Source organism: Myotis nattereri (genome assembly GCF_964212035.1).
Source record: "Myotis nattereri genome assembly, chromosome: 15".
Lineage (NCBI taxonomy): Eukaryota > Metazoa > Chordata > Mammalia > Chiroptera > Vespertilionidae > Myotis > Myotis nattereri.
The window spans coordinates 12,463,582-12,485,689 of NC_138090.1; the positions used below are offsets into that span (position 1 = coordinate 12,463,582).

Genomic DNA, 22,108 nt, shown 5'->3' on the forward strand with positions numbered 1-22,108 from the left:
GGAGAGACCAGAGGCCTGCTTACAGATCGCCTGGGGACTCTGGGGTGGGCAACTGGCTGGCAAGGACACTGAGATAATACTTCCCTCATAGCCCTGATGGAGAAGCAAGTTTTAAAAACGAAAACGCAGGATCTCCCCCGCCCTGACTTGGAGCAGCCCAACAGCTTCCCCCTCCAGTAACTTTGCCAGTGAACGTACAAGAAAGTCCAGCCACGTGGAGAGAGGTGGGCGGGCTGGGGAGGAGCGGGAAGTACCCGCTATGTTCATCCCCCAGTAGCCCATCCCTTCCTATCTGTGCAGCCCCTCCCTGTGAGGGAAACACAGGACCGCAGCGGGGGTGACCTGCCCAAGGCCCTGCAGTCAGTAACTACGGAAACTGGGGTCCTAGCCCATGTTCTGAACCCAAATCCCAAGCCCCACCCACAGAGCTAAGTGGATCCCAAAGGGTAAGATTCATTTAAAATTTAGCAACTGGTCACTTCTTGCTTTTCTGGGCACTTCCAGAGATGAGCCTGGAGAGGACACAATCCCCCCATCCCCGGCTATGACAAATCTAGGCTGTGCCTGAGGGGACAGGGGGGGTGGGAGGCCAGCTGGGCCCAGGGAGAAGGTCTGCCCAGACCGAGACAACAGACTGGAAAACCATCAGCTTGGGGTGTGAGGAGCCCCACAGCTGTGCCGCTGGCATAGGAAGCGCTCCAGAACAAACATCAGCTTTTAGGTGCAGGATTTATTGGCTGCTGCAAAGCGAGATTTTTTTAAAAAAAAAAATCACATTTCCCCCAGAACAGATGCTCAGACTGAGTCGTGGGAAAAACAGTGGCCCGATCACATACGAATTCTCAGAGATGGCCCCGCAGGTGAAGGGTGCTGGCAGCAGGGGCTCCGCCTCCTCCAGGTTCCCAGTCAATCATTCGGGTTGCTGCCCCTCCTCCCGCCCACACAGCCCAAGAAGCAGTCCAGACAGGAAGGGCTGAAGCCAGCGTGCTTGCCCCTTCGCCTCCCTCTGGGACTGGGAGCACCTGCCACCTATTTGGTGCTGGGTGCCACACCCACAGAGGCTGGAACAAGGCCTCCCAACCTTCATTTCCACCAACCGCTTCTCAGGGAGAGAGGGGTCCAGGCCTGCCTCCCCAGAGTTCACAACGGCCCCTCCCTGTGTTTGCAACCACTGCTCTTGAGGCGCGAAGCTAAGATCTTTTCTGAACCAATAAAGATGGTTCATGCTTTATGGTTGAAGGTGTCCCCTTGGATCGGAAGACTTAAGGCCCCTTGCATGTCTCCCCACCACGACCCCCTCTCCCGGGAACAAACTCTCAGTCGCATACAAGGCCACTACGGGGTAAGGGAGCTCGGAAGCCAGGGCTGGAGGCCCCTTGCCTGCTCGCCGCTGGGCAGACCAGCCAGGGGCCACAGGCCACTTCCCTGAGAGGGAAGGGCAGCAAGACCTTCATCAGCAGGAGACCAGCCACCATTCAGAGCCAACGAAGATCCTCCCCCGGATGGAAGCCCAGGTGCCCAGGTGCCCAGGTGCCCAGGTGTAAATGCCACAGTGGCCCGTGCTGAGAAACCAATGAGCCTGGCCTTGGGCCAAACACGGCAAGATTCTGTGAACGTCTAGAAATGCTGATTGTCCTGAGAGCTGCTAAAATCATAAACAAACATGACCTTTGCCCCAGGCACTGGCCTGGGGCAGGGGAACATTTTTGGAATTGCCAGAAGGCTGGATGATGCCGACTCCCTGGCTGTGTGACCTTGGGGAGTCCCTTAGCCTCTCTGAGCTTCAACTTCTGGGATGTAAGCCCACTCTCACCCTCCTGTGTGGCCTGAGGGGTGAGACCAGGAGCCCAGCATGATGTCAGCCAGCCCTTCCTCAGGGCTTCATTAGAGGGGCCCAGCAAGGCTGCGCACACTGAAGGGCGTGACAAACCCAGTGGCCCCATTCACACTTACCCCCTAGGGCCAGAAACCAGGATAAAGACACCAGCAAAGGAGAAAGACCATTAGAAAACAAATCTGGCCAGATTCAAAGCCTCCCAAGAGGAGGTTTTCCACAACGCTCCCAAGGGCTCACTTGGCAGCCGCGGGCACTTTTCTGGCACGATCTTTCCTGTCCTATGGACCATGTGTCCGATTCCCTGGAGTCAATATCCGGTCCCGGTTTTGTTCAAAGAGTTCTAACATTTTCGGCATGTCGTGGTCAGCCTCAATCACCTGGAAATTAAACACACAGTCACAGCCTGCACTCGGCTTCAGCACCCTCCTCCCTTCAAAGATGAAGAGAGAGAGCTGGAGGCAGGAGGAGGCAGCAAGAGGCAGGTTAAAGCCAAACCTCGCCCGTTCTAGGTCCATCTAAATTCTCGGCTCTATTTTCACTGAAGAATCCGCTGCAGTTGTCCCTGCAGCGAGCTCATAAATGAGGTTCTCATCATTTTATACCGTCTAATTTTCTACAATGAGGGGAAAATTGTACTGTATTTTTAAAACCCACTATAGTAATGTCTCACTTCCCAGCAACCTCACTGCCTGGAAGAGCGATGAGTGGAAGTGTCTGAGCAGCCCAAACAGATGTCCCCAAGGCCAGGCGCAACGTCTGTGCACGGCCCTCCCGCGGGTCCACGCTGCACACGCATTCCTAGCAGTCTTAGGTGGCCAGGGCTGCCTGCAGAGATGCAGCAGCAGCAAATCACAAACAAGGGGACGGAGAAGCAAGGAATCACGGATGGGGCAGACATAGCAAGAGTTAGAAACGGCGAGAGTCAGCAGGAGAAAGAGGGGTTGCCGTAAAAAGCAAGCACAGGAGCTCCGAGACATTAGTAACCTGGGGCCAACAGCGCTGCAGCTCAGCACCTGCTACAGGCATCACTGTGCGCCCGCCCAGAACAGCACACCACGGGCCCTCGGACGCCCCGAGTCACCGAGGGAAGGTGCAGCGAGGCTCCGAGCCCGCCATCCACTGGAGAAGGGGCTGTTGCATCGGGAAGACCACCATCCCAATGGCTAAGGCCAAAACCCGGGGCTAGAGGCTTTAGCCACCTAGAACATTCCTTCGCTGGTGATGCTGGGTAAGTGAGATGCTGCCATGGCCACGGTGTAATGACACTGAGTCAAATCACCTTCTCTTGGGTCTGTCCAAGTCACTGAGACTCGTCCAGAACAGGGACTGGGAGAGGGAAAGCCACCCTCCCACCCTCCCTGCTTCCTTCCTCCACATTCCCGAGCGCTGCAGGACTCGGCCCCTCCCCAGACTGCAGAGCGGCCGACATTCCCGGGCCACTCTTCCTTCTAGAAAAGTCTCCTGCCCTATCAGGAGGACTTACCAGAACAGGGGCCACTATAGGGAAAAGGCCCCCTTTGGTGAGCCATTCCTCGTAGAGGTGGTGAATAGCATCCAGGTATTCCTGCGGGAAACACACACACAGGCCGCTGAGGCACGAGGGGGCGGGCACGCCTCTCCCACCCAGGGTCTCGGGCAGGTAGGGTGGACGTCACTGACCATGGGCAGTGGCTTGGACAGAGAAGCCCACGAAAACCAACCTGGCTCAGGCGGAGAGTGAAAGTGCAGCTGCTCACTCCCACGGCCAGCCCAGCCCAGGCCTCCGGTGCACTCCGCTGGGCTTTCCACACACCCTCCCAGCGGGATTCTCTCATTACTGCCTTTTTTTTTTTAACAGCGGAGCCACCAGTTCCTTTGGGGGAGGGGGTCCATGGCCCAGCATCCTAGCCCTGGGCAGCCTGAACCTTTCCCTCCCACCAGAGGAGTGTGACCCTCACTGGTCTAGGAGCCCCACTCCCACAGCCCAAACCTACGGAGATTCTAGACGAGGGGTGGGGAACCTTTTTTCTGCCAATAACATCATTCGTGGGCCATACATAATTATAACTTAAAAATCAGCCTGCTCTATTTGGTCAAACATTTAATTAACTCACCCCTCATGCCTTGGCAGGGCCAGACCAAATGGTTTCTCGGGCCTTATCCTGGGCCAGACGTTCCCCGCCCCGGGCCTAAACCGTGATGAGCACTGAAGGGTTTGGGCTGGGACTGCACCCGTGGTGTCCTGCACTGCAAACACCACCCGGGCAGCAGGGTGGAGGCTGGATTTCAGAGGCAGATGAGGGGAGAGGGGGGCCAGGGCAAGGAGAGCAGTTAACCAATCCCAACCAGGGTCAATGTGGCCTTGAGCCGGACCCGGAGGCTGAAGCAGTTAAGCCGCCACCAGTGGGTGTCGCCTCCGAGCCGGCACAGCACTACGCACTGGGGATGCAGCAGTGAGCGAGAGGGCAAGTTCTAGAACGGATCCAGAGGGCACAGAGGCGAGCTGCCTTCAGGAGGCGGCCAGCCAAGCCCTGGTGATGCCTGGGCAGGGATGGGGGAGGGTGCCCACTGCTGAGTCTGGGACACAGGAAGTGAAGCAGATGTGGACGCGGGGTCTCCAACCACAGAGGAAGTCAGAGCTCCCCCTCAGAGACGCTCGGTTCCTGTTTCCCTCTCTATGACAGCAGCCCAGGATCTCCCAGAGGGTGGGGCCAGGCTGGGGTGCTGGTGGCTCCCAGGTCATCTCTAACCAGGTGCAAGGGCTCTTACCAGTGGGATGACCTTCTCCTCGTCCCTGCATCTCATCTTTAACCTCTGATAGCAGGTCTCGGGAGTGGTCCGGAGATACACTGAGATTTAAAAAACACATGTGGCTCTAACGACTGTTCACGGCTTGGAAGTGAAAGCCAAGAAGGGGAAGAAGGCACTGGAGAGAAACACCTGCCGGCATCTCGGAGCAGGAGACACGGCCAAGGTCGGCTCACAGCTCCACCACTGACCAGCTGTGTGACCTGACAGGCACCCTGACCACATCCCTACTTTCATCCCCTTTCAATGTCACGAGCCCCATTGGGTCACTGTGAGGCTCAATAAGGCTCCAGACATAGAGCTTAGCACAGGGCCCAGCCCCGGGTGGGTCTCGGTTAATGTCTAGGTTTTCATCTCCTCCCTCCCTTACAAACTAAAAAACTCCAAATCACAGTGGACCCACCAAGTCACAGGGAGAACAGCCTGAGGAACAAAGGCAGGTGCTTCTCCAGGAGGGACCAGGAGCCGCCCCCCTCCTTCCATCTGCCCTTGGGCACAAGGCTGAATTATTGTGGCAGAAGCAGCACCACAGTAAGGGCCCCGCAGCCGCCCCGCAGGCTGGTTGGAAACCTGGACAAGCTCATCCTCACGGGGCCCAGGGGAGGGAGGCCCAGGAGGGAAGTCAGGACGGGCCTGGGCCGTCTCACCTATCAAATCCACGGACACATCGATGTTCCTCACGATCCAGTCATACCATTCCGACAAAACCACGTAGTCCACTTCGGGCATCTTCCCGCTGCAATGAGGCGTGAGGGCTCTGCTTACCCACAGGGGAGCTTCTAGGAGGTGCCATTCCCCCAAAGTAACTGCAATGGCCTTGGTTGAAGGGCACTGCCAAGGGCACCCCAGTGTGACCCACACGGCAGTGGGCGCGTGGTGATGACAAGGACCTTCACACCTCAGCCTCTGCCGTCCGGCGACGGGCTATGGGGTAAGGCAGCACGAGTCGTGGCACTGCCCAATGAAAACCCATTTCGAGTTCGAACTCCGAGCGGAGAAAGGGGCTCTGAAGCCTGTCCCCCGAGAACAGGGACAGTGCTCGGATTAGGAGGTGGCACGACAAACCGACTTCACCTCTAAAAACTCATTCTGTGGGACTAATCACCGATGTCCGCGTAGCACTGTTTAAAATAATGAAAAATGCCAAAACCGGTTTGGCTCGGTGGATAGAGCGTCGGCCTGCGGACTGAGGGGTCCCGGGTTCAATTCCGGTCAAGGGCATGTACCTGGGTTGCGGGCACATCCCCAGTAGGAGATGTGCAGGAGGCAGCTGGTCGATGTTTCTCTCTCATCGATGTTTCTAACTCTCTATCTCTCTCCCTTCCTCTCTGTAAAAAATCAATAAAATATATTTAAAAAATAATAAAATAAAATAATGAAAAACTAAACCTTGGGCGTGGTGGGCATGGCCCAGTGGTTGAGCACTGACCTATGAACCAGGAGGTCACAGTTCAGTTCCCTGTCAGGGCACATGCCCGGGGTGCAGGCTTGATCTCCAGGGTGGAGGCGTACGGGAGGCAGCCGATCAATGATTCTCTCTCATCGTGGATGTTTCTATCTCTACCTCTCCCTTCCTCTCACTGAAATTAATAAAAACGTATTTTTTTTAAAAAAAAACTAAACCTTGATACATCTATAGAAGAGAAAACCATGCAGTAACTGAAAGGTGATGCTGTAAAATAATGTTCAATGGCGTTCAGATGCTCCTAATTCCATGAAAACAGCAGGATACGAAACTCTGCATGATTTGAATAAAGTCTGTCATAGAAGCAAAACAACAAAAGCTGTGCAGGACCCAACCAAATGTTTTAAAGTATTTGTCCACACAGTTTGAAAAAAGACTGAAAAGAGAAACACCAAAATGTTCAAAGTGCTTTCTCTGACCTGGGGGACTCTGTGAGACTTTACTTTTTTCTTTATACTTTGCTGTATTTCCCAAAATTTAACAACAGATTCATTCTCAAATCAACAGTGGGGGTCAGGGAGACTGCACGTACTTAAAGTGTAAACTGGAAAAGAAAGGAAGGAAGGGAAGAGGGGAAGGAAGAGGAGCCGAGGTGCGGAGAGAGACCTGGCGGCCGCCCGGCTCCTGCGGATTTCCTCGCCCGGAGGACACAAACAGGAAAGGAGAACGGCTGCAGCTGGAGAAACAGACCTGACAGCTGGTGACCCTCCAGGGCCCCGGGGAGGAATTCCCCCTTTTAACATCCATCTCCGACCCACTCAGAATGGGCTTGGTGAGAGCAACCCCAAGGAGAGTGGAGGGCCCGAGCGGCATGCAGGGGGCCCCCAAAGGGATGTCAGCCAGTGGGTGCTGTTTTGTGGTTTTCTTCCTGGGAACTCTGCCTGCTCTGCCCCTTCACCCCCACCTCCCCCCCACCCCCTCCCCATCTGCCTGGAAAATGGCGTGCCCAGCGCCCCACACAGGCCACTGCTTTGCTCTCCATGGAACACAGATGGCAGAGCCTCCACAGAAAATCCAAAGGCCCAACTCACCAACGGTTGGCTGAGGGCTTTCATGAACCCTCCCGAGAGCAAGTGGCACAATCGCGGCCTAGGGTCCCCGTAACCCTGCTGACTGTAACTGTCCGGCACAGCTCGTTGCCACCTTCGCCCTGAGGCCCAGAGAGCCCCCAGTTTACCCAGCACGAGCCGGGACAGAAACCTCACCCCCAATGCCAGCCGCCTCGCATACGTATTCTCTTCTGTTTTCATACGACCATGTGAGGCCATTCGTAGGTGAGGAAACCTGAGGCTCAGGGAAGCTCAACTCGGGGCAGGGATCCAAGCCCGACTCTCTGTGGCCCCCAAACCCAGTGGCTCTTCGTTGTCTCACTCGCCCTCCCTGGTCTGTCCACCGAGGGGCTGGTCTGGGTCACGTCCTGGGCTCGAGAGAAGCCAGCGCTCCGGACCCAGGGCACGAGTCCCCACTGGGACTACAGCGGGGAGGCAGGAGGACCTGCCTGTTCCAAACTCAGGGTCATTTTGGTTGTTAATCCTCACCCGAGGGTATTTTTTCCCACTGATTTTTTTTCCCAGGGGAGAGTGCGAACGCAGTCCCCATACCACAAATCACACTTGGGGAAGTCGCAGGGGTCAGCACATCTGGGTGCCATGGGGAAGCCTCGCCCTGGGAAGTCACCCCTGACCATGGCACCTCCAGGTAAGTACTCATTGATGTTTTAAAGAGCGGAAGGCTGGGGGGAGGAGAGAAAGAGAGAAACATCGATGTGTGAGAGACCCACACATCTTCCTCTTCAGGATAGCGCACAGCCCCGGGGCCTAACTGCACTGACATTCTGCCCACCCCTGCCTGGCTGGGGCGGGGAGAGGGGTGGGAGGGGAAGGGCTGGAAGAGGCGGCCTCTCCCTAGGCCAGTGATGGCGAACCTTTTGAGCTCGGCGTGTCAGCATTTTGAAAAACCCTAGCTTAACTCTGGTGCCGTGTCACATATAGAAATTTTTTGATATTTGCAACCATAGTAAAACAAAGACTTATATTTTTGATATTTATTGTATATATTTAAATGCCATTTAACAAAGAAAAATCAACAAAATGAGTTCATGTGTCACCTCTGACACGCGTGTCATAGGTTCGCCATCACTGCCCTAGGAGAACTGCTCACTTGTTTGAGACCCAAAAGGCAAGACCACCCTTCAAGAACTTCTGCTTTGGTGGAGGCAGAATGCCAATCTGTGGGCTTTTCTGGGCACCTGAGCCTGCAACCAATGCCAACTGTAAGGCCTGGCTCCCCCGACCCAGCACTGTGGGGGCTCCAATAGGCCCAATGCTTCTGGCCTTATTAACAAGAGGAGTCTAGATACCCCCCCACACACACACTTCCTCATGGCTGCTGCCTCTCACAGCAGGTCCATGACAGCTCCCCCAGCCAATCAGGAAGGAGCACTGCTCTCCAATCCCATCTCAACTCCTGATCTGCCAAACAGGGCGGTCCGGAGGGTGCCCAGGGGAAGGGCAGGTGAAGACGATAATGCAGCTCCTGCCCAGGGTCCCTGCTCTGCCCCTGGCCACTGGGAAGACAGATAAGCTGGCCCAGTTCCCAAGTGAGTCCCGGCACTGGGAACGTGCTTCTCAGGGCTGCGCCCTCATCCTCTGCCTCCCGGACTTGGGGACTCTGGAGTGTGAGGCTAAAGGTGGGGGAACTCCAAGCCGCATGCTAAGCAGGATGTTTGTCACAGATACACACCGAAGAGCATGTTATGGGCTAGAAGGCAAAATCCAATGACTTTCTAACGTAAAGAGGAAATGTCACAGAAATGTCCGGTTTGTTAGCAGCCTGCTTGGGGCCGCAGGGGCTGGGAGGACAAGTGGGGAGCTGGCGGCCTGCGTGGTCTTTCCTCTGCCCTCTGGGGACTCAGGGGAAGGGCTTGAGGAGCACAACCTTCTCACACCTCCCTGGAACCAGTGGTGGGTGGCCTGGCCCGCCACAGTGCATGGTGCTCCCAGCAGCCCCTGGAGCACCTGAGCCCACACCCCAACCCACAGCCTCTGGCTTCATCAAGTGAGACCAGAACTGGTCTTGATTGAGGTTCCAACAAGGTCTGCAGGGGAATCCATGCCCTCTGGGGGCCGTATGAGCTTGAAAGCAGAAGATTCCAAGAACAGAAATAGGACACTGTACATTTCTCCCATGGTTCTTTGTCCCCGGGAAATCCTAATCACAGATGCCAGGCTTCCTGGGAGGGGCAGCGGGGAATAAATGCGTATAAAATTACCAGGGCAGGAAAGCAGCCCAAAAAGATGAAACACTACAGCCTTTCCCTACCTTCCCCACAAATATCATGCACACTGTGCTGGACTGACTGTTCTGGGCGCTCCAAATCTTCACCTCCCTATATCCTCTCACTCGGCCACATAACCCCCAAAGGCCCCCACCTCTCCGACTGGGTCAGCTGTGCGACCAGCTCTGACCAATGGGATGTTAGCAAATGTGAAGCTGAGGCCTGGAAAAGCAATCATGCATCTCAGCTGGCGCTGCTGCCTTCTGCCATCACATGAGGAGTGAGTGCCCAGGCTAGCCTGCTGGTCCCAGAAGGAGGACGAGGGGCAAGAGAAAGAGAGATGAGTCACCTCCTCACCCTTGCCAGGGCTATCCTCGACCAGCCATTCCCCAGACATATCAGGGAGTCCGGTCAAGGTCAGCAGAGCCGCCTGGCCGACCACCCTACATGACTGAGCAGTCAGTGTAGACAGCTGCCTGCCACTGAGGTTTTGAGGTTGTTTGTTACACAGCATTACTATGGCAATAGATAGCTGGTAGGTACTCAACATCTGTCATTTGGGTAAACAAGTTCCAATTTCATTTTGAACAAATTAATACAATATCAACAGTGCAAACTATGATACCTTCTATACAGGTTTTCTACAAAAATGTATCTTGCGCTGTGAATCGACCGCTCCATTAACCGTACAGGTGACGTCTACAATGAAACAAAAGAGTGATTCACTAAGGCAGGCAAAGAGGAGGAGGTCAGGAAGGCTTGAAGCATGCCTGTGCTCCCCGACTGTGCTCTATGCTGAATACAAGAATCGAGAAGCTCACACAGGCCCAGCTGTGTTCCTCCCTCAGCCTGCACCCTCCCCAGACCCGGAAGCTCGGTGGCCAGAGCAGCAGTGCTGGGGCCAGGGCTCGTCAGCAGCAGCCTCCTGCACAGGAGTGGAGAGCCTCGCGGGAGGGTGGGTTTAGGGAAGTGCTGTTCAGCAAAGCGGTGTCAAGTGCAAAGTGTGGTGATTACCATGGACCTAAACAGGGTGCCTTTGCTTACGCAGAGGCATCTGACTGCCTGAGGCAGGGCCCAGAGAGGGGCCCAGGTGACATTGGGGTACTCTGCCATCACTGCTTCAGGGTCTGGCTTTCTGGAGCCACCCAGGCTGCGAGCCCTGCCAACTGCTCCCCTTTTCTCTCAGGCTACGTGGAGGCCACTGCAGCCTTTGGACACAGGGAAGGACTGTGCCCAGCAGGAAGGAGGGCACACTGACCCCGCCCATCTGTGCAGGTTGTTCACACTGTCCACAGATGACCCTTCCCTTTGTCCACAGTGCCCCACAGGGAAGCAGGAAGGGCACTTACCCTGGATGCCAAGTGGGCAAACACTGCTGTCACTCAGCATGGTACGCATGCACCCACAGCACCCATGGGACCTGAGCCAGCAGATCTGGGTGAGATTCAAAACCATGATCCAGGAATTTCCTAACCCTCTCTCCCTGTGCATCTACCTGTCCATCGTCTTCCCTTCTATTTTCCCATTCTCTCCTTCCTCATCACTCTCCACTACCCATCTTCTGCTAGCTCCCCACACATCCATCTCTCTTTCTGTTCATCTTATGGGTCTCCTCCATGGGATGTCCCGTTATACACAGGTATGATAGATACTTTTCAGGTTTGCAAGTGACTACCCGCTCAGGAAAAGTAGGGTGAGCACAGAGCAAAGTGCCAACCTCAGATCCTCTAACCACATCATTTAGACAGACATTTGGGGGGATAGAACTTCAAATCGCTCTGCTCATTATCTACACGGATTTGTAGATTGACAGCTATGGTTGCAAGTGCCCAACCCTTGATCAAACCACCCAAGTGGCTGCATCAGTGTAGCTGGCTGTGGGGATCACTTTTTTTTTTTTAGGGTAGGGGCGGGCGATGGGGGAGGGGGTAAGGGGGTAAGGGGGTGCCGGAGACGGGCGGGAGCTAGTAGGGTCGGGATAGGAGAAAACCTGGTGTAGTGGTCACTTCTTGGAGAGCCCCCACGGCCGGCCTTTTAGGTTGCACTTGCAGTTCTGAACCACAGGTGCCAATCGGGATCTCCCCAGCCAGCCTTTCTCCTAAGAGACTCTGCCCTATTCACATTCCCGCTGATGGAAGAGGCCCAAGGAGCGGTTTGGGCTCCATGACTTTCCCAACACCTGATTGGCCCGGGGCTGGACCCCTGACCCTGCTGAGCCAATCAGATTTTTTTCTCTCAAGAATTGTGAAGTTTAGAGAGAGGTTCTCAAACATGCAAACAAACAAAGCGTGCATTAAAATCACCCGGGGAGCTTGATAAAACACAGATTGCTGTGCATTAAAATCACCCGGGGAGCTTGATAAAACACAGAATGCTGGGCCTCATCTCCAGAATTTCTCATTTAACAGGTCCAGGATGGGGCCAGAAAATGTGCCTTTCTAACAAGTCCTGGTCCAGGGCCACACTTTGAGAGGAACTGAGTTAAACGGTGGTGAGCCCAGTCATGGTTGGGTCATGAAGACTCAGGCTCACAGTGGTGTCATAGCAACTTCTTGACCAGCTGAGGCTGCTGGGGCAGGGGGCGGGGGGGCGGGGGTGCAGGGCCTCAGAGAGCTGCAGAACAGAGACCTCAGCCCAAGACAGAAGGCTGAGCAGCACTGAAGGCCCAGGAGTGAGGCCTCCTTGCAGGGGCCCCCTTCCTGGCAGTCACAGAGCCCTCATCGGAAGACAATGTTACGAAGGCTGAACCAAGCGTCTGCAGGTACCTGCGGACAAGTGCGCTGGTCCAGCATGGTGAGCTGCACGTATGTCTGCAGCGTGAGGCCCCATCGACAGGCATCACGGTACATCAGACCCTGCAGAAGGGAGAACACAGCAACTTACCTCAACGTGCTCTATCTATGGGACTGTGGTCATTCTGGTCACCGACAGCCCTCTCGTAATACCTACGTGGGCTGAAGTGGGGCCAGACATAAACCCAGAGTGGACAGAGACAGACACTGGAGTACTCATAAGACAGCCCAGCAACAGCAGTAACGGGAGCCTATAGAAAGTCCCCAGGGAACATCCATTCAGTCACTCAACAATGTTCATTGAGCTCCTGGAGTCTGTTCTCCATCCAGCAGCCACCGTGAGCTTCTTAAACCTAAACCAGGTCTCGTCATCCCCTGCTCAGAACCTTCCAGGGGCTTCCCACTGAATTATGAATGGAACCCGAAGCCCTGACCAAGGCCCACAGAGCCCCCGACAACCACTTCCTCTTCTCGCGTCTCCTACCATTCTTCCTCTGGCTCAGGAACTTCCGAGCACACGGGCCTCCCTACTGTCACCGGATACCGAGCACATTCCCACCTCGGGGCCTCCGCACCTGCCATGCCCTGTCTGAAGGCACTTCCTCCAGGCATGTGCACTGCTCACTCCCCCACTCTGTTTAGGTCTCTGCTCAAATGTCACCTAAGCAGAGACGCCGTCCCCAGCTCTCCCGTGTGAAACGGAAGCCCCACCCCATCACACTCTTCTGCCTGTAGATGCAAAACACTTCATGCTGCATATGCCACTTACTAATAGTCTTACTCTTCCACGTTTTTTATTTTCTTCCTTGGCGTTAACTAATAAAACTCCATCTCTGTATTCAGAACTGCAGGCTTCTATGAACCAGATCACCCTTTGGTTCCGGTCAGGACACATGGCTAGGCTGCAAGCTTGATCCCCAGTAGGGGGCATGCAGGAGGCGGCCAATCAATCATTCTCTCTCATCACTGATCTCTCGATCTCTCTCTCCCTCTCTTCCTCTCTCAAATCAATAAAAATCTATTTTTAAATAAAAAAGAAAGAACACTACAGGCTCCTAACTTCGGGTAAAAGAAAATCTCAGAGAGGTTGGGAGAAGCAGTCCCTCTACCTTCTACATTAGAAAGCCAACTCAGATAGTGATGGACTGAGGCTTTTCACTAAACTACCAATCTTGGCCCGCCCCCCGGAGTGGAAACTTATGCAAAAATATCTAATTCTGTTATATTTGTTATTACAAAACTGTCATTTGAAATGCTCTTTGAACCAAGGATGCTCCGAGCTCTGAGCCTGGGACTGTGCCCTAGGAAATATCACCATAATCCCTCAAGCCTGCAACTCTAGCTGTCTCAGTAACCCAGCCCTGGACCCTCCCGGTTTCCTAGAGAATGAGAATGTCTTTGAGGCTTTTCTGTGAGGCCCAGAGAGAAAGACTGGCATGCTGTCTCCTCCCACATGCACAGAGGTGAAAAGTCCGTTCATGTCTCTGGGATTCTTTATTCAAAGGCTCTGAGAGTTTCTGCCTTATTTCAATAATATCCTTTTACCTGCTTTAGACTTCTTCACAGCTCCAATCACTACCTGCCATATCATGCATGTAACTGTCTTCCGCCTCCCAGACCAGAATATTAGGGCCAGGAGAGCAGGCGCTGGCAACAACTAGTGGTTGAATGAATAACAGAACAAGCACCTACTAAGTGCTCAGCAGTGTGCTATGTTCTAGCAAACAGGGAGCCAAATTAGACACAGTCCCTGCCCCAGTGGAACTCGAGTCTAAGAACCACACCAGGCGAGCCCACTGTGTTGCTGGAAATGAGGGGACCCTAGAGGCTCCCTCTAGTCCCAGGTTCACACCTAGGTCTATCATTTACCAGTGTGACACCTTGGCAACGCATTTCAGTTAGTTTCCTTGCCTGAAGCTGGTCATCCCTACATCAGGCGGCAGGCTCCCAGACCTCTTACAGGACAAGACTCCAGCCTTCATGTGCACGCAGCCAGAGCAGAGCCTTCAGAAGGCGGAAGGAGAACCAGGGGCACAAATACACTAGAGCCCCTGCTTGCTAGGTCCACCCTTGGGAAAGCAGACAGGAAGCCGCAGGGTGAGCCTGAGGCAGCCCCTGGACATTGCCAAGCGCCACTCCAAATCAGAGGTTTACCAAGGAAACTGGTTACTTAGAGAGGATGGGTCCTGGGGAGGCCAGGCCTGAGGAGACCTGGTTTCTAATGGGTTTCTTCCAGGAGAGGGTGAGAGGAGAAGGAGCAGCAGGAGGCAGACACCCCAGTAACCAAGGCTGACACCTGAGATCGTCTGGGATCACTGACAGGAGGTCGCTGGGCTCTGCACCTGCCCAGCCCAGTCTCCAAGATCCCTGACCTCAGAACACCTACATGTGGCCACGGCCACTTTCCATTTGTCTCATCCTTCTCCGCCCCCAGCCCAGCTAAGAGCGTGGTGAATGCCTGGGCGGGGGGCGGGCTCAGGCACCACCAGTCACTCAAGAGGAAGCTGGTGGTTCACGCGGAAACAACACACTCACCAGAGGATTATGGCCACGGACATTTCTCCACTTGTGCACAGGCTCCGGAATCACCTGCAGGGAAAGGAAACATCAAAGGGCTGCCGCTCCTCTGAGCTGAGCTCTATGAAATGAAAGCGGGTAAGTGTTGGGGAAGGGAGGGGGGGAGAGAAAATGAAGATTTGGGCATCCAGGTTAAGCTAAAATAGTTGAGCAACCCTCTGTGCGAGGCCATAACTCCATCTAAACATGGCTTCCTCACGTGACTTCCAGAAATGGCTCGAGACAACACTATCCATCCCTGCACACCAGGGCAGGCACATGGCACCTCTGGCTGCCTTGGAGCTCCCGAAGGGCCAGGGAGGTTTTCTCAATCCCTCCTCTGTGTGCTCCATCCCAGCCCTCACTGCCGGTGTGTCCGGCTGGCAGAGGCGAGAGAAGCCCAGAGAGAAGCTACTTCAGGCGCTCTGGCTGCAAATCCAAGCCCAGCTTCCAGCTTGGGAACTCCCCCGGGACCTGGGCCACTTGCTCTGCCTCCATTTCCTCCCTCTGATCTCTGCACTGAGCACACTGACAGCTAAGAACCTTGTTTCTTCATAGGTCAACGCCCAATCACTGAGCCACACAGGCTGGGCAAACCCTGTTTTAATAGAAGTAAAAACAGAAAAGGGAAGAAGGAAAGCAAATGACCCTAAAGTTTAAAAATTATAGGGTCTGCGGAAAAAAAAAAAAAAAAAAAAGCCATACACAGAAGATCACACCACTAAAATCTACAAGGAAAAAGGGTCGTGTCAGGTCAGGGTCTTGGTGTAGAGATTCTTCTCAGTGACTGGGCTGTAAATAAACTAGAAATTGTGTTAGCTGGCTATGCATGGTGGTGCCCCTGCATGCTCAGGCGTACACTGTAACATCCCAGCCACGCTCAATAGTCTGCCTTCTTTCACATGTAAGCTCTTCCTAACCAGACTGTGAGGCGCTCTGCCCCTGCACTGTCCAACACCGTGGCCATGAGCCAATGCAGCTATTAAAAAGTTGGAATGGGTCCAGCCGGTGTGGCTCAGCAGTTGAGCATCAACCCAGGAACCAAGAGGTCACTGGTTCGATTCCTGGTCAGAGCACACGCCCAGGTTGAGGCTCAGTCCCCAGTAGGGGGCGTGCAGGAGGCAGCCAATCGATGATGCTCCTCTATTGATGTTTCTAGCCCTCTATCCCTCTCCCTTCCTCTCCCTAAAAATCAATAAAAACACATTTAAAAAAGAAAAAGTTGGAATGGGACTAGTTCAAATTGAGATATGCTGGAAATATAAAGTACATTCCAGACTTCAAAGACTTAGTATGAAAGACAGAATGCAAAATAGCTCATTGATGATTTTTATACTGATTACCTGTTGGAGTGATAACATCTGGAATACATAATGTTAAATAAAATATTCCTTTTGGGTTTTTTTTTTTAGCAAGGCTATTAGGAAGTTTACATTCTACATGTGGCTTGCGTTTGTGGCTCGCATTGTATTTCTACTGGGCCGGGCTGGTCCACACCCCCTGTGAATTACTCCGTCAAGCTCAGGAACCTGCTGGGGAGGCCGTACCTCGATGTCTGTCGTGTTGGCGAAGAACTCCAGGCATGTCGTCTTCCCGCTGGCTATATTGCCCTCAACACAGATCTGGCAAAAGACAAATGCATGTTAGAACCTGAAATCAAGCCCCTGGGGGAATATTGGGAAGAATTTCTACAGAGGGGCTCAGGTAAACAGCCTAATTGGTTTAGCACAAGACTTCAATGTGTACACAAAACTCCCTCCACAGAAAACCCCCGAGGCCCCGCTGTTAGTAATAAACAAACTGAGCCTCCCCTTCTGGGGCAGGCTCCGGGCCCACCGCTGGGGGCCACCACATCACTGCCCTCCAGGACAGACCCGCCCTTATGTCAACCCCTAGACCATACACAACTTGCCCCCTGCTACCCTAGCTCACCCCTTCCCTAGCTCAACCCCTCAGACTATTAGATTTTAGGCCTAAATGTGCTGCCTTCTTAACCTCTGATGGCTTTGGGATTAGAAAGTATGTGTGTGTTCTCTAGAGCCTAACTGGCTGCTTCGTGCAGGAACATGTGCTCAGTCAGGGACTGGCAGGCAGGCGCCGCTGGGGACTCTGGTTCCCGCAGGTCACAAGAGGAAACGGGAAGTCCCGCCTACGAAAGAAGACACACTGGCCCTTGAGAACATCCTGGGGGCACAGCCAGTGAAGGACCCATCCTGCTGCACAATGACCTTTACACTCGGCTGGAGGCACCCAGAGAAATGTGGACCATGTCAGTGACTTGCACAGGGTCCCAGGCCGTGCAGGGGAAAGAGCTGGAACTCACACCCAGGCCTGGCGGACCCCTTCTCATGACCCCCGTGGAGTCTCAGTCACACCCGACATAAAACGTGGGGCATCACTTGCCCCACCTCCTGTAAACACTGTCAGTCAGCAAAGGTTTCCCCCTGCCGTGACCCTAAAAAGTACCCAAGAGAGCTGGGTAAGCACACTTCCCTCGGATGCCAGGCCACCCTCCAATCCCAGCTCCCTGCCAGCTCCCTCCTTTGGAACAGGAAACCATAAAATGAACCCAAAGGAGTGCGCAAAAGAGCGATTCCATTAGGGGACTAGTGGACTTGATTTTTCATTGTGCTTTTTCTTTTGTTTGTTAATCGAGGATATCTTTTCCATGGATTTTTAGAGAGAGTGGAAGGGAGAGAAAAACATCAATGTGAGAGAAACACATCATTTGGCTGCCTCCTGCATGCACCCCCAACCGGGGCCAGGAATTGAACCTGCAACCCAGGGATGTGCCATTGACTGGGAATCCAATCCACAGCCCTTTGCTGCACAGGCTGACGCTCTAACCACTGAGCACACCAGCCAGAGCCTGTTGTTCTTTATTAATTTTTTTTAAAATATATTTTATTGATTTTTTTTTTTTACAGAGAGGAAGGGAGAGGGGTAGAGAGTTAGAAACATCGATGAGAGAGAAACATCGATCAGCTGCCTCCTGCACACTCCCTACTGGGTATGTGCCCGCAACCAAGGTACATGCCCTTGGCCGGAATCGAACCTGCGACCCTTGAGTCCACAGACCGAGGCTCTATCCACTGAGCCAAACCGGTTAGGGTACTTGTTGTTCTTTAAAGGAAACTTTTCTTCTTCCTAAATATTTAAAAAGAGCTCAACTAAACATCACTCTATACAGACATTGTTTCTTTCTACAAAGAACATGTTCAGATGAAACCTTCTTCTAAAAATACTTGTTCTAACTCCCACCATGAAATCCTCAAAGTTGGTAAATCTAAGGCCTTCGATTAATGACAGAGCAAGCAAGGCATGAGGAATCCCACAAAGTTCCCCTGTCAGAAAGAAAGAGGAACCAAGCAAAGGAAGTCTTTCATTTTTCTTAAAAGTAGTATCTAAAAGTACTACAGGAGGAGAGCATGCCCACTGAAGAAAATAGAAAAACTTCATAAAGGAGAAAATACCGTCTCCACTCCACTGAGAGATGAGCACCACAGCATTTCAGCATGCTTCAGACCTGGATTATTTTCTACACACTTCTCATCTTTGAGTCAACTGCTCACTGAAGGCCTCGTATGTGCCAAGCACTGTGGACTCAGGAGCCAGTCCCAGCACCCACACGGCGCACAGTGAGTGTGAAGATGGAAGTAACAGGAGATTAAAAGAGATTACAAGAAAAGACGTTCGCCATGCTGGGGGAGGATGTGGCCAGCCTGGTCCACCTCTCTGTCATGTGCCAAAGTTTACATGTTCCTTGTCAAAGTTCAACTTCCTGTGGTTACAATTAACACTGCGATGCACCACCTAGCCTAATTTTTCAATAACAACATTTAATCTTTCCTGAATAGAAGCTAAGCATTTCTGCAGTATGAAATACTGAGACCCAAAAGGAGAAAATAAAAAATCACTCGTGATTCCAGAGATAACGGCCATTCTGATGTTTTATCAGAACCAAACAGGCTCAGGCTACGGCTTCGAAACCCCCGCCGGAACCAAAAGACCCTGAGAAATAGGCAGTAAAAAGGAAACTTGCCCAAATGTCCAACAACTGGGTAGGTGAAGTGTGGTACATCCACACAATCGAATACTATTTGGCAATAAAAAGGAATGAAGTACTGATACATGCTACAACGTGGATGTGCCTCACAACAAGCTAAGTGAAAGGAGCTGGACACAAAAGACTGAATGCTGTATGATTCCCTTTTATCAGAAACTAGTGAACCGGTGCACGGATTCATGCACACTGAAAGGAAATTAATTTGAAGGTGTCCAGTAGGGCGGGACTGGGCAAGACAGGCCGGACACACCCTGGAGCCAACCTCTCAGTCCCTCCCCAGCGTCTGTGGAGTGAGCAGGGTCTCTCTGGCAGCAGGTGGGGTCCCTCGGCGTGGCCCGCAGGGATCGGGCCCAAAACTGGCTTTCCGACATTGTCCACCCCTCCCCGAGGGGTCCCCAAGTGCGAGAGGGCACTCTGCAAAGTTACTATCATACAGGGTGTGGAATGCAAACAGGGTGTGCAGTAAACCAGATTCGGGCCCACAGTGCCCCAGCAACAACATAACCCACGGCCAAAGGTGGAATCACAGGGACCCACAAGGAATCAGGCTCCCTCCTCTCTGGTTTCAGGGTGCATCGCCCGAGAAATGCCACTGCCAAGGCACTGCAGCTCAGCAGCTCCTGCATTGAGCGTCTGCCCCCTGGTGGTCAGTGCGCATCATAGCGACCAGTCGGATGGTCGGACACTCAGCATATTGGCCTTTTATATAGAGAGATGTTCAGAAAAGCAAATCCACAGAGAGGAAATAGATTAGTGGTGGCCTGAGGCTGGGGAAGTGACTACAAATGGGCAGGAGGTTTCTTTTCCTAGGGATAGAAATATTCTAAAATTGGACTGTGGTAATGTTGCACAACTCTGTAAACCTACTAAAATTCACTGAATTGTACACTTAAAATGGGTGAATTTGGGGGTATGTAAATTAAACTCACTAAAGCTGTGTTGCTGTGGGGTTTTGTGTGTGTGTGTGTTTTTTTAAGGAACCCTGTTTAATTTAACAGTCAAATAACTCTGGGAAGACTCCTTACCCCGCAAATTCTCTCTCCCTCTCATTCAAACTCACTGTTAACACTCCCCAATTTTCCCTTAACCAGACTGACACTTTCTGCAACAGTTTGCAATACTTCTTTCTGGGTGTTTTTCCGATGGAAAGTGTATATGTTATTTCATTTGATTCCTACTTCATAGATTTTTATCCCTGGTGCTTTTCTTTTCACCTCTTACATAATGAGTGCCTTTCCAGGTCATTAAATATTTTTCAAAAACACGATTCTGAATGGGTGACTAATATTCATCGTGTAAGCTGGGGCGGGAGTCTGCGGCCCAGGGAGGGAGACAGGCCTCCCTCCTATCCCTGGAGATCCTCTGGTATTCCTGTTTTTATACTATCCCTTCCTTCCCCTCCTCAAAATGAATTATGTACACGGAGAGTGCGCACAAAAGAGGGACTTACCACGGTCTTTTTCTCTTTCTCATTTTCTTTATCTACAAAAGAAAGGAAATCTGTATTGAAGCGCAGTTTTCAACGATTCTCTTCTTCATCGTAACTAGCTAAACCACCACAAGAACAGAGCTGTTTACTTTGCAGAGTGCCCTCTCGCACTTGGGGGCCCCTCGGGGAGGGGTGGGCAATGTCGGAAAGCCAGTTTTGGGCCCGATCCCTGCAGGCCACGCCGAGGGACCCCACCTGCTGCCAGAGAGACCCTGCTCACTCCGCAGATGCTGGGGAGGGACTGAGAGAGGTTGGCTCCAGGGCGTATCCGGCCTGTCTTGCCCAGTCCCGCCCTACTGGCCACCTTCAAATTAATTTCCTTGCTCCCTGACCTAAAAATGGTTTCCAGCGACACCCGGGGCCTCCGTGGCGGCACAGAGGCAGACCCACTGCACCTGCCCACCTGTGTGCCACTGCCACCGGGGCCTGTTGGCACGCCCGGGCCCCACCGAGCCGGCTTTTTCACTTGGTTATATCTGACTTTCCATTTTGCACACATTTCATCTCTGATCACAAGCTGGTGCCCAGTAAGTGAGAACGCATAGCGGGCCCCACTCGCACGCACAGGTAAGAGTTGGCCGTGGGAGACGGGGTAATGTGGGGACAAGGACACATATGTAATAACTTAATAAAAAAATTTTAAAAAAATAAAGTGCCGAAGACAGCTTAAAAAAAACAAAAAGAGTTGGCCGTGGCCATAGGATTCCTGCCCGGGACTCGGGTTTCTCTTCTAGGCCCAGGGCTGGCCTCGCCGCCCACCCACCCCCTCACAGGTGGTTCTGCGGTGCCACCCAACGGCCCGAGCCCAGGGACGAGGGACCGGCTGCTAGCAGCGCCCCCTGCTTTCGAAGGGGCGGGTCTCCACGAGTGGGGGGCTGTCTGTCTGTCTGTCCGCAGCTCCCAGCCTCCGCCTCCCCCGCGGCCAGAGGAACCGGCCCAGGAGGTGGACTGGGGCCAGGAGCAGCCTCCGCCATGGGGAGTGGGGTTCCTCCTGCCCTTTAGGGGGCTCCCCAACTCCGAACAAGAGAAAGCCCCGAGCCCCCCCCCCCCCCCCCCCCCGGTCGCATCGCATCCGCTCGCAGCCGGTTGGCGTCTGGGGTGCGTGCCAGGGGCTGCCCCGCCCCTTCCCGCAGCCGCCGGGAGTGAACCCCCGCGCCTCCAACTGGGGGTTTGGGGTTCAGGTAGGTCCCGCGAGCCGAGGGAGGGGAGTGGGGCGGACACCGCTGAACGCGAAGGCGTGGCACCCAGAGACGCGTTACCCCGAGGCCAGGCCCGGCGCTGCGCCCCCCGCAGCCCCGGACTCCAGGCGGGGCTCCCGGGCCCCTCCCGGCGCAGCGCCCGGGAGGCCCAGCTGCGCAGCGGCCGCAGGAGCATGGCCGGCCGGCCGGGCGGACGGATCCGGAGACCGCGCTTCCTTCCGGTGCGGAGTCAGCTGCTGCGCGCAGCCCCACCCGCGCCGGCTCGGCCCTTAAAGGGACCCCGTCCCATTTCCCCCCACCTCCGACGGCGACGATCATTCCAGGCGAGGAGTTCGCCGTCTGCAGACAGAAAGCCTTCCCGCTAAGTGGGCGCTGGCAGAGGAGCCCAGGGCTTGGCAAGCCTGGAGGATGGGTGGCCAATAACACCAGCGACTGAGTGGTTAACAGTTATCGGCGATGACTTCACCCAGCGCCTGTTCCAGCTGGGCACGTGGCACACACGCACCGCGTCGGTTATTCTTGCCAAGAATCCGGCAGATGGATGTGGTCACTCCCATTTTCCCAGCTGAGCTGATCCTCAGAAACTTAGGCAACTTGTTTACATGATCAGAAGCATTCATCATGGAGCGGAGGTGGAATG

General features: G+C 53.8%; 1 protein-coding gene across 1 annotated transcript; it reads right to left on the bottom strand.

The window, feature by feature from the left end:
• Positions 1 to 712: 712 nt before the first annotated feature.
• Positions 713 to 21,685, bottom strand: TK2 (thymidine kinase 2). Its single transcript, XM_081108574.1, has 10 exons — positions 21,529 to 21,685; positions 20,231 to 20,262; positions 16,262 to 16,336; positions 14,694 to 14,747; positions 12,132 to 12,221; positions 9,992 to 10,065; positions 5,272 to 5,360; positions 4,586 to 4,665; positions 3,321 to 3,401; positions 713 to 2,214 (listed from the first exon to the last, which is right to left on the bottom strand). Exons 1-10 carry the CDS (start codon positions 21,641 to 21,643, stop codon positions 2,116 to 2,118), a joined length of 789 nt encoding a protein of 262 aa, XP_080964700.1. The 5' UTR covers positions 21,644 to 21,685; the 3' UTR covers positions 713 to 2,115.
• Between the last annotated feature and the right edge of the window lie 423 nt (positions 21,686 to 22,108).

Bases quoted from the DNA above. Each gene is read 5' to 3' on its own strand.
- TK2 (XM_081108574.1), bottom strand. From the start codon at position 21,643: ATGCTCCTGCGGCCGCTGCGCAGCTGGGCCTCCCGGGCGCTGCGCCGG. The intron at 14,748-16,261 runs GTACGGCCTCCC...CTTTCCCTGCAG, and splicing joins CCAACACGACAGACATCGAG to GTGATTCCGGAGCCTGTGCA. The intron at 12,222-14,693 runs GTGAGTGTGTTG...TCCCTTCTGCAG, and splicing joins TCCGTGGCCATAATCCTCTG to GGTCTGATGTACCGTGATGC.